We start from the raw sequence: 14,842 nt of genomic DNA, 5'->3' as shown, positions 1-14,842 counted from the left end.
ATTGGTGGGAATTTCATTTCTGGCGCACAGGACTTCCATGGTGCGCCAGAGTTTTCAAGGCACTGGAACCTTTTAATAATTCTGGTGCATCTGCCTCCAGCAGTCTCAATATTAAGACCAGCACATTATGTGGTGGTCTTAAGAAATTACTTAGCAAAGTTTACAAAGCAAGATATGATATGGTACATAGATGGATCAGGTCAGTGTTGGCCATCTGAGAAATCTATAGAAAAGTACATGAACTTCTAGACAAAGAAAAAGCTGCACCCACCCAGGAGCATTACGTCACTATGAGAACTAGTAGTGACACAACAAACAAGGCAAACTGGTAAGTATGTTGATCTGGATCAGTGAAACAAGTGAGAGAGGTATCAGAGGACTAATATGACCCAAAATGTTAAAACTACTATCAAACACAACACTGATGATATCAGGAGCTCAACCAATAGTACCCCCAAACCTATACTTAGAGAAGGTGGAAATTATAGATGAATCCCTGTGTGATCATTGCTTAAAAAATATCAGCAGGTGATGAAATATATATCTCCTAGATAAATCCTTATAGAAAGGATACTGGCATAAATTCAAGGGTTATTCAATAGCAGCTCAAACCCATGATGAACAATACAGTTGAGTCCCTGTGTTAACACTGATCAAAAAATATCTGACGGATTTACCTATGAGATATATCTTTCCTCACCTGTGGATATTTTTTGAGCAGTGCTCACACAGGGACTCGTTTATTTCTCACTATCTCTAAGTCTTAGTGCTGGTCTATGGGCGGAAAATATTAATCACACTAGTGTATTATTTTGCTACTCTATCTTATAAATCATCTCTGTTATGAGACTTTTTATGCTGCTGTAGCAACATGTTCACGTTTTTTTAAGTGCACACCATGTTTATCTCCTTAGGAGTCCATTTTTAATGTTATTCAATAAAATATGATCTTTTTTTACATCTATTTAGATTGGGCACATCTTTTTCTTTGCTCTGACTTTTTTATGGACGCAAATCCTGATGTTGGATAAAAAAAATAATATGATTATCTGTAGACAAAAGACAATAAAACTGCAAAAAATGTCAAATCAGGCTTTTACTCTAGAAACCTATAGTCTTGTGTTTTGCAAAGTATGGTCCAATTTGGTTGTGCAAGATCACAACTGTTTAAAGGCAGTCTGTCACCAGAACAGTCTCTGCTGAACTGTAAGATATCAGCCTGGATTCCTGTGAATAAAATATTTTTTTTTCTTTGTGATCAGTATCTCCATTGCTGAAATATTAACTTTATTCCTGTTATGCTAATGATTTGTAGGGTGCAATGAAATGAAAGTGGTATCATTGCTCTCATCACCCCAAAGACCTGTCCATGTCCATCTGTCCATGTCAGTCATAGCATGGTGGTAACTCCTTGGGGCAATGAGAGCAATGGTGACGTCCTCATTACACCAACAGCTTATTAGCATATCAAGAAAAAAGCTAATATTTCAACAACGGAGGCACCAATCGGGAAGTAGAATAAGATTTAAGCCCCATATTGTTGAAACGTTGTGGCAAAAAAACAAAAAAACAAAAAAAAACACAGCGGTTTACAGTACCTGCAAAGTGAATGGAATCCTGGCTAGTCCAATCTATTGAAAAAAAAACAACCTGCATTGAAAAGCTGTTTTCAAAAATGCCTGCGTTTTTGAAAATCGCAGCATGTGAATTATACCTGTAGAAACCCTGGTGTTCTCTGTATAGGTACAATAGGGGCAGAAAATCTGCAGAGGAAAACTCTGCAAAAATGCAATGAAAAACACTCGGTAAAAAAAAGCAATGCGTTTCCACCTCGTTTCTTCTGCAGTGCTGACTATGCTAACAAGTTCATTAGGGACTGTTCTGGTGACAGATTCTCTTTAATTTAGAGGAATTGCTCTAACAATACACTTTTTTTTGCCAACCAAATTTCCCTGGGTACAATGTTGCATTTAGTGTATGCCTGAGCACTCTGTTCACACTTCTGTATTATTTTTATTCAAGTCATCAGTCAGGGCTCCATATTATCCATCAATATATTGTATAATATTTTACATTGACTGTAACTTAGCTCTCATTTTAAAGCCGAGTAGTAGTCACACCTGAAGCTGTATGAATCACATACCGATACTTTACATGTTGCAAAATAGACATGTCTGCATAAGAATTGCACATGGTAACTGGGGATGAGGATGTGTATCTACTTTATAAGCAATTCCCCATGCTGGCAATTGAAATTTGTGTGAGTATTCAGTAAGTAACGCATACTACTAAGTAATTGCAAAGTAAATGCTGAACCCAAGTTCACAAAAGCTGGATTACCAAACCCAGAGAGCTAAATTCCACATTATGAATTCATCCAAATATAGCATTGGTAATTGAGTCTACTTGGAGCCCTGAACATGCTCCATATTATCTTTTCCTGTTTGCAGTAGAGCTCAAGGCAAGTTTCAGCCATTCTCAGTGATTAAAGGATTAAAGTTATTTTCATTACTTTTCATCCATAGCTCAAAGGTAATCTAAAGAAAAGTGGCATTAATTAATTCTGGAACACACAGCCCCCAATGTCCTGACACAAGTATATATATATATATATATATATATATATATATATATATATATATATATATATATATATCAGCGCTGAAATAACTAAACTATTAGGCCCTGTTGCACCTAGCTTCTTAGCATGCAGTTATAACCACTATGCCAGACCTGTTTTCAGATACTGGTAGCCTCCATTAGATTTAATAGAGTCCATCAGGTGTTTTTTATGGCAAATTATGGCTATTGTTGCCTTTAAAAGTACAAGTAAGCTTGGCTACATGAACCTCATTGACATAGATTTTAAGAGTCTTATAGAAGCACTCCCACAACAAATTTTAATCTTTGACAGTAAATATATTTTAAGATAATTTTCTTATCAGGAGCTGTATATGTGAGTTTTCCACTTTAGGTTGGTCCTCAGCTGTGTCACATGACATAAGACCCTCCAGCTGACACATTGTTTTATGTGCTGACAGAATGGTGTATTGATAATCCTTGATGTATTTTAGTAATAAATAGAGAAACTGTCTTCCTTTATACACATAAGATGTCATGTCGGTTTGAAAGAGAGTCACCATGATAGCTGAGGATTAGAAAGGAGTGAAAAAAACCCACTGGTAAAAAGACTACTTTCATTATAGATTACTTTATGGTTCAAAGAATAAAAATAATTGTGGGTGTTATTCTTTAAGATGGTCTTACAAACTAGACAGAAGTTGGACCATTCCAATGTATGTATATTCGTCTCCAAACTTTTCCCTTAAGGCAGAAAAGAAGGGTTTGGCATGTTGGATTTTAATGTGCCTGTTCCTTTGTTTCCACAAGTGAAAAGCCAGATGACTGGCAGTGGTTTGTTCATGTTTCCCTTGATATATAACATACATACACAGTCTAACTGGCATTGGAGAGAGAAGCTACTCTATAACTTATATTTCATTTTTGCGTATAGATTGTGTAGCCATAGTCATAGATTTCATGTCTTGCATTAATTTATTATATATAGTACTGTGCAAATGTTTTAGGCCGGTGTAGAGAACATGCTACAACCTAGCATTGGTTTAAATATAGAAATATTAATAGTTTACCTTTAAAACAGTCTAAATCCATCCAGGTACACTTGCACACCATTTTTGAAGGAACTCAGCAGAGAGGTTGTTCCAAAGATCTTGGAGAACTAACCACAGATTTTTCGTGGATGTAACCTTGCTGAAATTAGTTTTTCTTCATGTAATCTCAGACTGACTCAAGGTTGAGATCAGGGATCTGTGGTGGCCATGTCATCACTTCCACGACTCCTCCAAAGGATATTCACACCAAATACTGATTTTTTTTTTTTTTTTTTTTTATGTTTCTCTTTTGTTCTTTCACTTTAAACTATTAACACTACTATTTTTCAAAGAATTTTTTTTTCAGCATTTTTCATGTATGCCTGACTTTTGCACAAAACTGTACCTGTAAGAATAAATGGGTGTGTAAATTTAACCACCATTCTACAATGTTTTAGTACATTTGTGTGGTTTTATTTATTTGCTCATAGAGATAAGTTAAACATTGACACTGGTGAATTTCATATTATAAAACTTTTCTTGTCTCATTTACAGTGGGGGCTAAAACAAAGATTCTTATATTACCTTCTATTGTCCTATATACTGATCAGTTCAATGATCACAAAAATGCGGGTGAGCTGTTTGATTCTCTAGGAATGAGCTATGTACAAATGTAGCAGAATTAAGCCAAACTTTTGCAAGTGGTTAAACTGCTGCAGTGTTTTATCACAGAGGACAACAAAAAACAATGAAAAGTCAGTGAAAAATTATTTTGTTGTCTTCTGTGATGAGATAACACACTGCAGCAGTTTAACCACTTTCTTGGGATAACTCTGCTACATCTGTGTATTTATTGTTTTAGTAATACTGTGTATTAATTGGTAAAACACCAAAACCTGAGTAAGGCCGGTTGCAGACATCCGTGGCTAAACAGTCGGCCGTGAAGAATTAAAGGCACGAGTGGTGCATGAGGGCCGCATGAATGTCACTTGTGTTTACGTGGCCCCTTTCATTAAATGAATAGGAGCCATGGAAGCAGGACCACAAAATAGGACAGGAATAGGACTTGTTCTATATTTTTCAGTCAGGACTGTCTTCCGACACGTCACCGTGTGATTCACGGTCATGTGTACGGACCCATAGAAATGAATGGCTCAGTGTGCTATCTGGGACAAACAAGATAGCACACTGATAGTGATCTGAGCCGTGATCGTCTGCTACCGGCCTTAGTACAACAGTATTTTCTCTGCTTTTCAATAGTAGGTTTTGTGCAGTGACTAATGTTACTTCATTGCCATGCTGAAGAATGTTTGTATTTTTTGTAGGTTTGGTGTCTGGATATAGACAACAGCGCAAATTAATTGAAGATATAGATTGGTCCTATACAGGTAAATGATAAGTTTCTTGTATTTTGGTAACATTTTGCTTTCGCATTAATATTACAAACAGTATAATACTATATATATTACTGTTACAGTCAATATATATATAGCATCAGTAATATATATTAAAGTCAATATGATACATTACAATGTGACACAGAAATAAATATACCAAATAATAGGAGTGAGGGCCCTGCTCACAAGAGCTTACAATCTATGAATCGATTTATTTTCAGACTGTCCATGTAAACTTGGATTGTCTATTAGTAAATCTGGTCTATCGTATTTTCAAAAGTATTTATATGAGCAAAAAATGTTATTTTTTTCCCATAATGCAGGGCCTCAATGGACAAGACACAAAAATTTCCTTGTAGCGTGTCCTTTTGTCTTCCTCCACGTTGACAAACACCCCATTCAACAAATCAAAGTTAATTGGTTTTGTACTGAGTGTTTCTTTAAAGGAAATCTGCTCGGTTGTTTTTCCACCATAAACTGGCCCTATCATATACAGCGTAAAGTAAATTCCTTTCCATTGGTGCCCCTCTTTAATTTTTCTCTTGGCATCTCCCCCATGTTGTCAGGGAATGAGGAGGACTGTGAGTGAGATGTCAATCACTTCCAGTAGGTGGGATTAGCAAGGGGGCAGCATGACTAGGCTGAAGCTGCTACCCGCCCACCGTGACTATTTAGGTTCATTCACACATGACTTTGTATTCTTTCAAACATTTATAACTTCATTTTGTTGCAACAGAAAGATTACAGAGGGCACCAATGGTAAGGATTACTTCATCCTGCACAAGTTATTGTGAAAAAACAGCCGACAGACAGGTTCCCTTTAAGTGTGGCACTGTGTGGAATTATTAGGGATGTGGAAGAGATAGCAAGCTGCCTCTCTTAGAAGAAAATATTATCAAGCATTTTATGTAACACATGAAATAATAGGTATAATTTTGACTTCTATGTGCACATTGCGTGCTCTTTAAAATTAATCTTGTACAAACAAAATCTTACCCATTAGATTTACTACTTGAGAGGCGAGTAAGTGCACAAACAAGAATCAGCATGAACACCAGTCTTTATGCCAAGTCTCACACACATAATGTCTATGAAATTGCTAAACACTACATGAAACGTGATATAACAGAAAAGGATAAAGACCCACTGTACATCAAAAGGAAGATAGCCTGTAAAAAGAACTGATAGAAACCTGAGATTGTCATACACTAACTGCAGAGACGACAAATGGGTAGTAGTAATAACAGAAATATAATGTAATTCATGTAATAGGTCGTAGTAATAACAGAAATATAATATGTCGTGTAATGTAATGGGTATTAGTAATAACAAAAATATAATATAATACAGGCTACAACTATTCAGATTTTGATATGAAACCAGTTTTGGGTTGGCAGAACTTGGGCCTACCATAAGATGCTATTTTAATAATACACTGTCTTCCAAAATATGTTCACATCTAATTTTATTTACACTCAAAATTATTTGTGTATAAACCCATAAAAAATGCCCTTAGAGCAAGGGAATTATCAAATCAGGTTGACTTCTTCTGGACTAGAGATGAGCGAGTGCTATTCGAATCTGCCGTTTCGAATAGCACACTCCCATAGGAATGCATGGGAGTGGCCGGTGTTCAGGGGGTTAAGCAGCTGGACGCCGGCCCCAGCTGCACGTCGGCTGCGTCCATTTATTCCTATGGGAGCGTGCTATTCGAAACGGCAGTTTCGAATAGTACTCTCTCATCTCTATTCTGGACCTTTTAGGGTCAGTACACATAGAGTTTTTTGGTAAGGATTTTGATGCTGAATCCGCCTCAAAAAATAGAGTTCTATTGGGAGGCCTTTTTTGGAGGCCGATTTTGAGGCAGATTCAGCGTCAAAATCCTCGCCAAAAAACTCTGTGTGAACAGACCCTTAAGGGCCAATTACTGTATCAGACTAAGGTCCCACCAATGAATCCCTGGTATCATGGTGGGCCAATACAACCAGGTATAAAATGGCTTGTACATCTTGTATGATAAGTCATGACTACATTGAGCAAATGTTTTCTAAGCCATGGATCGCCATTTGACAGCCCACCTTGCTTCTCATACACAGGGCAGAGCTCTATAGCCTAGGTTCTTCTGGATACTGTGTATACATAGCTATTTGCTCCTAGTGGTGCTTACCTTTATATTCAGAGAATGCCACAACTTATTTTCCATTGTTATAAGCTGTTTTATGGCCATGTGCTTGGGTCATTATGCTTGCTAGTCTTGTTTGTGTTGATTTAATATTTACAATAATATCTATATTACAGAAAGCTTAAGCCAAACAAATTGGGTGAAAAAATATCCAGCATGCAATGGTGCCAAACAATCTCCCATCAACATTGATGAGGATCTTACACAGCTGAACATAAATCTGAAGAAACTAACATTTCAAGGCTGGGAACAAACATCTAACCATACTTTAATTCAAAACACAGGAAAAACAGGTATATTACTTCTTCTTCTTTTTTATGTGCTATACCTGGAAGATTACAGTTATTATCACAAGGAATGTGACTGTTAAATTCAGTAATTGTGTGATCCTGTTGTATTTGCCTGCAGTCATACAAACAGCCATTTTCTAGCAAGTAGGCTACAATTACATGAAAGTTGCAAGGAGTCAGCAGTAGTTACCAATGTGCATGTGCTACACATTGCTGACTCGGCTTCTTTTAAGTATATTTAGGTGTGTTCTGAAGAAGTCATAACTTTTACTAAATATATATATTATGTGTATTGAAAATTAAAGGGTGATCCTAGATTATTTGTTGTATAAAGGAAAGTTGTTTAGCTTTCTGATATATTTTGGAAATATTAAAACAAAAATGGTGCACAGGTTTCCCACTTGAATGAAAGAAAAATTGATAGTATCTAAATGCTTAAAACCTGTTTTGCTCATACAGCTGCAGGGTTTGTTACAAGTCAGGCACCTGTCTGAGAAGTGATAGGCCTTGTTCACACGCCAGTGCCATTTTTGACAGCTCTAATATCCCTTAAGTACTGTGAACATCTGTTTATGGCGGTCATTTTGCATTCTTTTCATTTCTTTTTTGATTGCCAAGTGTCATTAGTTTTGCATTAGTTTTTAATGGGCCATTTAAAAAACGATTATTTTTGTTGGTACATCTTTTTTGACTCACACCCAGTGATCTGTTTTTATTAGATTGGTCAATTTGTTTTTACATTCATTAAAACCAATCTATTTATTTCTATAAGGGCCATCAAAACAAATAGAGATCATGTCTGTTGCTTATCTTTAAAATGACCATTTTTATTATTGTCCATCAAAATAATTGACATGTGAATACACTGTCATTGTATGAAAAAGACTTATCTGTATGAATTCCTCAGATCTTGGATGTTTCCAGACTGTATTAGACAGAAGAAATGTAAGTCTATCAGAATGATGTATAGGATTTCTTTACATGGTGGTTATGCAGAGGATAGGGGTTCAGCACAGGGGGGTATGATCTCTTAACAGTGACCTTATAGTGGAATATATAGTCTCCATCCTGCTACATCCCACAATTATAAAATATATCATGTAAAAATTCCCCTGTAAATAAATTAGACCCCCACATGTATCTTTAAATTAATAATACACCCTGTGTGCCTACTTAGTTAATAATACCTGAACACTGCCAGAAAATCAAAAGTTGTACAAAAGTTTTGTTAGGCTTTAAGGTAAATTTGCACATGCCAATCTTAAAGCTTATAACTTGTCCTTTCATATGCAGAAACCTTAGTAAGGGGCACCATAGGAAAGGATATTACTTGATGCTGCATGTGCTGGGATTAGTTAAGGATGATAAAACCACCTGACAGGTTTCCTGTAAATTGAAGAACCCTTTATATCGGGCTCTGCAGGAAAGGTGAATCTCATTTTTACCTTCTTATAAAGAAGCTACAAATGACTAAACAGATAATTTAAACACAAATGTTTTATTATGTTCCTTAATATTGGCTTGAGTTATCGTGTCCTCCTACTTGGCTATCAGATGGTGGGTGAGGCCTTCTAATGACATATATTACAATGTTCATAGGACTGCATTGATATCTGTTACAGAATGAAACTTTCCGTGTCAGTGCAGGTTTATGTTACATTCATGAACTGTGGTAAAGGGGTTATCCAGAATTAGAAAACATGGCTTCACCTCCTCATGTCATGAAGTGACTTCATATCAGTTAATCACATGGCCATGCTGCAGCTCAGTCCCATTCATTTGGAGAGGAGGATGTGGCACTCGCTCCAAAAGAAAGCTGCCATGTTTTCTAATCCTGATTAATCCCTTTTAAAGATTGTAATTTAGACATATATATTCCTCACACAAAAGTAAATGCAAGAACTTGCCCCTTGGTATACTTGGTAGAGTTGACAGATGTATATGTATAGTGATATAATTGGTGCATTGTTACTATTCAATATATACCCTGCAACACATGCATGAATATATGTATTTGCTTGGGTGTATCATGCCATTATTATTCCACTGGCAACACAGTTGTTTGCCCTCAAGGAGCTTTAGTGCTAGTGTGAATAGGGAGTAACGGAAATGCCCTCTCCCTTTTCAGGGTGTGTCAAAATAAAATGTTTATCAGCAAGAACTCCGGTATTCTCCTTCATTTTTGTTCCTAAATCCTATTAAAGCTAAATGGTCATGGTAATTGTACAGAATGGCATAGCTGATTTTGTTTAACTGCTCAATACTTGTTTATACACATACTGTAGATTGAATGACTCCCCCCTCTAGGGCAAAAGATTACTTAGTATTTTTACCACCTGTTTGAGGTAAAAACTTCTATAGGGAGGCAGAATAGAACACCTGGCATATGTTCATTTCCTATTGTTCTTGGATTTTATAAAAGCAATCTAGGCTTCAAGATGTATGCTGTGGAGCGAGGGGAGCTAAGCAAATTGAGATATATACATTAAAGGGTTCCTTTCATTAAAACTCATTTTTTTTCTCACTAACACGTTGGAATAGCCTTACCTTTCGATGTCTTCTCCGCGCCGCCATTCGCTTGAAATCCTGTTTTTTGTCGGTATGCAAATGAGTTCTCTTGCAACACTGGGGGCGGGTCCCAGCGCTCAAACAGCACTGGGGGTATCCCCAATGCTGCAAGAGAACTCTCTCCAGCGCCGCCTCCATCTTCTTCAGCAACGGCCTCTTCATGCGTCTTCTTCCAGCGCACGCTGGGGGGTCAAAATTCACTGCATGCGCAAGTCGGCTCGGGCATAGCCGACTTCACATGCGGGTGGACATTTTTTTGTGGCCGCTTATGCGAGCATGCACAGTACACTCCTATAGTTCTATGGAGTACAGAGTGTACTGAGCCTGCTCGCGTAAGTGGCCACAAAAAAAATGTCCGCCTGCATGTGAAATCGGCTCTGCCCGAGCCGACTTGCGCATGTGTTGAATTTTGACCCCACCACGTGCCAGAAGAAGACGCATGAAGAGGCCGTTGCTAAAGAAGATGAAGGCAGCAGTGGAGAGAGTTCTCTCTCAGCATTGGGGACGCCCCCAGTGCTGTTTGAGCGCTGGGGCACACCTCCAGTGCTATGAGAGAACTCATTTGCATACCGACAAAAACTGGGATTTCAAGCGAATGGCGGCACGGAGAAGACATCGAAAGGTAGGAGAACACCAACGTGTTAGTGAGAAAAAATGAGTTTGAATGATAGGATCCCTTTAACTTCTTGCCAACCAGCTCATTAATGTTTAGACCCCCATAGTCACTTCAGGACAGAATTGGCTTTAAAAAGCATGTTTTGGATATTTTCTTAAAAATTTTAAAAATTGATGTTAAACTTAGAAGTCTTCTAACATCCTAAAAAATTAAGAGTGTGCAAAAAATAATGATAACATAAAATAAAAATAGCTTCAATCAGTGGTTCTCATCCTGTGGTATGCACACCCAAGCCGAAGGGATGTGGGTAAACACACTCGTGTGCACTGGGCTCCAGTGTGGGCCCTACCATCTTTGGACTGCTTTTGGCCTCTTGAGTGATGTCAGTGACTGCTAAGACCTTATCACTGGTCACTTAGTGCGGTGACACTGTTGGAGCCAACAGTGTTGTGTTTGAGGTTATTTGGTGAAAATTTTTGTAATATACTTAATTAGCCTATCTAACTTACTTTTAATTTAAAAAAAAAAAAAAAAAAACAGGATATAAAATTCTCCCTAGCAACCCTCTAAGTGAGCTGTTAGCAGGGAAATCCATGTACAGAGCCAAAGGGGAGGGTTGCTTTAAATGGCTGTGTCTCAGGTTTTATATATAACCTAAGAAAATGGAAATGTTTCTTGTGCCGCCTGAAAGCGGAGATTCTGAACTTTCATATGCTGCTGTATTAGCTATAAAATACCGGTACCCTTAGATATCACTAGTTAAAAACGCAGTCATTATTTTTTATCTTATAGCTAGAGCTGTAATTTTGCCAGCATGTGAAAGCTGAGAATCTAGCACGTTTCTTGGTTGTATTCACTAGATACATCCATTTGCAGTGACCATTTCCAAGTGACCAAACGAATATCTCTACGTGATGCAATGAATACAGGTGTATGGGACTAACCCTTGGTTCACATCTGCATTCAGTGATCCGTTCAGGGAGTCGACATGGGGACCTCCCCCCAAAAGGACTACCAAACGCATTTGCAAGCGGTGTGCAGTAAAAGCACACGGAGCTCATAGACTATAATGGTGTCCGTGTGCTTGCCGCCAGATCTCTGCACGAATCATGCGGACAGGAAAGTAGATTGTGAAGTACTTTCCTGTCCACATGTTCCCTTCAGAGATCTCGCGGCAAGCACACGGACCCTATTATAGTCTATGGGGATCTGTGTGCTTTCACTGCATACCACTTGCAAATGCATTTGGTATTCCGTTCGGGTTGGTCCCCATGCAGACTCCCCTGAACAGAATAACAAGGCAGATGTGAACAAGGCCTTACATTCCCTGGTAATGTTTAGAGCATTGCTAGTGGAAACTTTACAGATTGTTTTCTATTAAAGGAGGTTAGATAGGTTAATTAGGTATATTCCAAAAAAAAAAAACTACACAATAGCAAAAATAAATAAATAACTGAGTTACACTTTGTGTTTTACAAACAAATGAGACCTGTCTGCCTTTCAATGTAAGACGTGCGGATGTTTTTAATTAATCTTATGTAACCTTGTCGTCTGAAGTTGTTCACAGTTTATTCAAAGGACATTGCAGTAATCGATGTTTAATTAAGAGTAACACACTGGATGACCTTACAATCCTCTCTAGGGAATCTTGAGGCTTTTAACCAACTAAGTGAGCTTATTGCATGCAAAAAGTAAATACAAAAAACCCCTATTGTTAAGTGAGCACAGGATGTCTGAACATTGCACAAGTGTGACATTAGGATGCATTATAATGTTTTATGTAGAAATCTCCGTGTTATTTTTCTAGTCACGGCAGAGTGACTGTCTGACATTTCTGTTTGTATGCCATGTAAGTTTGTGGATGACTACAAAGATATTGCTGAGTGACACACTTTAAAGGCTCGCAGAGGCTTTTCATGTCTCTTTTGTAAAGACATAAAGTATATGCCAAGCCACTTGAATAAAACCTACTGACAACTATCAAGGAAGCTTAAGGACATCTGCCTAAAAAATCAACAACTAAGTGTATCCTATAGGTGACGTGCATCAGTGTTTCTCTTGTAAGACATCTGAGGGTTTAGTTTAAAGGAAGCAAATAACCGAAAAAAGTAATAAAGAGAATTCAAATAAAAATACATAGTAGGATCTTCCATTTTCATGCAACATTTAATCATTGTTTTGGAGGTCCCTTTGTTCTATGCTATACATCTGTCACAAAGGTTTGATGTCATGAACTACCTTTGTACATTGTAGGATTAGCATCTGCACTACCTGTTGTGCAGCCACAGAGACTGTGCGACTGTCCATGACAGCTGGTGATCCACTTGACTATTGAATGAAAGTGTTCTACACAGGCTTGGATAGATACATAAAAAAAGAACCTGTGACAGTTCAATGACATGACAGTTGTCATGTTATTTTTGTATTGAAATAAGCTAGCCGGACCAGAGGAAGAAGTAAAATAGTAGGCCTATCTCAAAATGTAACTCACATTTTTTTTTCTGCTATTGTGTTGCAGGTTGTTTGGTGATCATTATTGTAATATAATTTTTACCCTATCCAAATTACTTTTTATTATTAAAAAAAAAATAATGGCCTGTCACACATTAAGATGACCTCCCAGTCGTCCATCACAGATTAAGATGCCCTCCCAGTAGCCTATTATACACTAAGATGTCCCCTCAGTGGTTTATCTTATATTAAGTTGACCTCCCAGTGGCCCCTCACAGTAAGATGTTCCCCAGTGGCCCAGTACAGAGTGAGATGTCCCCCTAGTGGCCCGTCACACATTAAGATACCCCTTCCCCAGTGGTGCATAGCACTTTAATCCTGTTCCCTACAATGCTGCTTGAAGGCTCTTGTGTAGTCTGTGGCTCAGCGCTCATTTCACCTTCCAGGCAATACAATGAATTGTGGAGCAAGGAGCTGATAAGCAACATGCTCCACCATTGTGTTCAACACATTCATGTATCCCGACAGTTATAATCAGGGCCCGCTGTCTAACACCACCCAAAATGCAGGACTTTACCGCTGAATTCAGGACAGCCTGGCCTGGTGCAACTGCCCTGTGCTTAAATCCACAATGACTACAGTACTAGAAAGTAGCCACGGCTATTCATGACATTCTGCTCAAAATGCGATAACACTGTTCTGTTTCAACAAAAGAACAACATAATAAAAATTACACATGACCATCAACAGGATCTATACTTTTCTCCTGCCTTAAAGATTTTATCCTGCACCCTGCACCCCTTTCATTGTCCCAATAAATATTAGGAGCGTATCAGAGCCATGTATCATAATGGGTTTGTTCAGCCCCATGGCTAAGGGACAAACAACCAGTCGTGCATATTTTTCCTACTGCATATAGTCTATAGACAGAACAATTGGACTGCTCGGTTGCTGTTAACGGCATTCCACTTTCCTCTGCACTATTTTTCATGCAGATGCTTGCAGTTTATTGTTATGTGACATTTAGTATACATTTCATGTTGTGTTTTATTGTCATCTCTAAAGTCACTCCTGAAGCTGGTGGTGGTTGTCATATTGTATTACAGATGGCCTGATAATATGTCAAATAATCAATACTTATTTCATGGCTTTTATTACCTTTTTTCTTGATTTTGCAGTGGAAATTAATTTGACGGGAGAATATTATCTTAGTGGTGGTGCCTTAGATACAGCTTACCGAGCTAGCAGAATAACATTTCACTGGGGAAAATGCAATGCTACTTCAGATGGATCAGAGCACAGTTTGGAAGGACAGAAATTCCCTTTAGAGGTAATTCTTTTTGTTTTATGTGTCTTACAATGCTTTGTAGAGAGATGTTAAATCATTCCCTATAATCTCTTTCAGAAAACCAAATGTTTCATATTTTGGCATTTTTATTGCAGAAAGCAGTACATACCTATACACAGCTATGACTATTGTATTATCCTTGGAGTACATAGATTTAAAGAGTGAATATTCTTCCTCTACCATTGTAAAGCACCGCCTAGTTGTTCAGCCTATATATATTATTGCATTCTCCTTTATGGAAAACAAGGTGCTGCACAGAGATACTATTCAGAAGTACACATGGGGGAGAGTTATTTGAAGGGGTTATCTTGATTAGTTGGGGTCTGGCCAATGGGATCCCCACCAATGACAAAAACTGGGATGATTTACTCCTCAGTCT

General features: G+C 37.9%; 1 protein-coding gene across 5 annotated transcripts in view; it reads left to right on the top strand.

The window, feature by feature from the left end:
- PTPRZ1 (protein tyrosine phosphatase receptor type Z1) overlaps positions 1–14,842 on the top strand; it is a 160,444-nt gene that overhangs the window by 60,016 nt on the left and 85,586 nt on the right. For all 5 annotated transcript variants that reach the window (XM_075274198.1, XM_075274202.1, XM_075274201.1 and 2 more), the window contains 3 exons: positions 4,937–4,999; positions 7,307–7,483; positions 14,294–14,445. In XM_075274198.1, coding sequence (XP_075130299.1) covers positions 4,937–4,999; positions 7,307–7,483; positions 14,294–14,445 — 392 coding nt within the window. The remainder of the gene's footprint in view (positions 1–4,936; positions 5,000–7,306; positions 7,484–14,293; positions 14,446–14,842) is intronic.

The sequence above is a fragment of the Leptodactylus fuscus genome, chromosome 5, assembly GCF_031893055.1.
Source record: "Leptodactylus fuscus isolate aLepFus1 chromosome 5, aLepFus1.hap2, whole genome shotgun sequence".
NCBI lineage: Eukaryota > Metazoa > Chordata > Amphibia > Anura > Leptodactylidae > Leptodactylus > Leptodactylus fuscus.
Note: the sequence above shows the minus strand (reverse complement) of the source record. Positions and strands in the feature narration are given on the sequence as shown.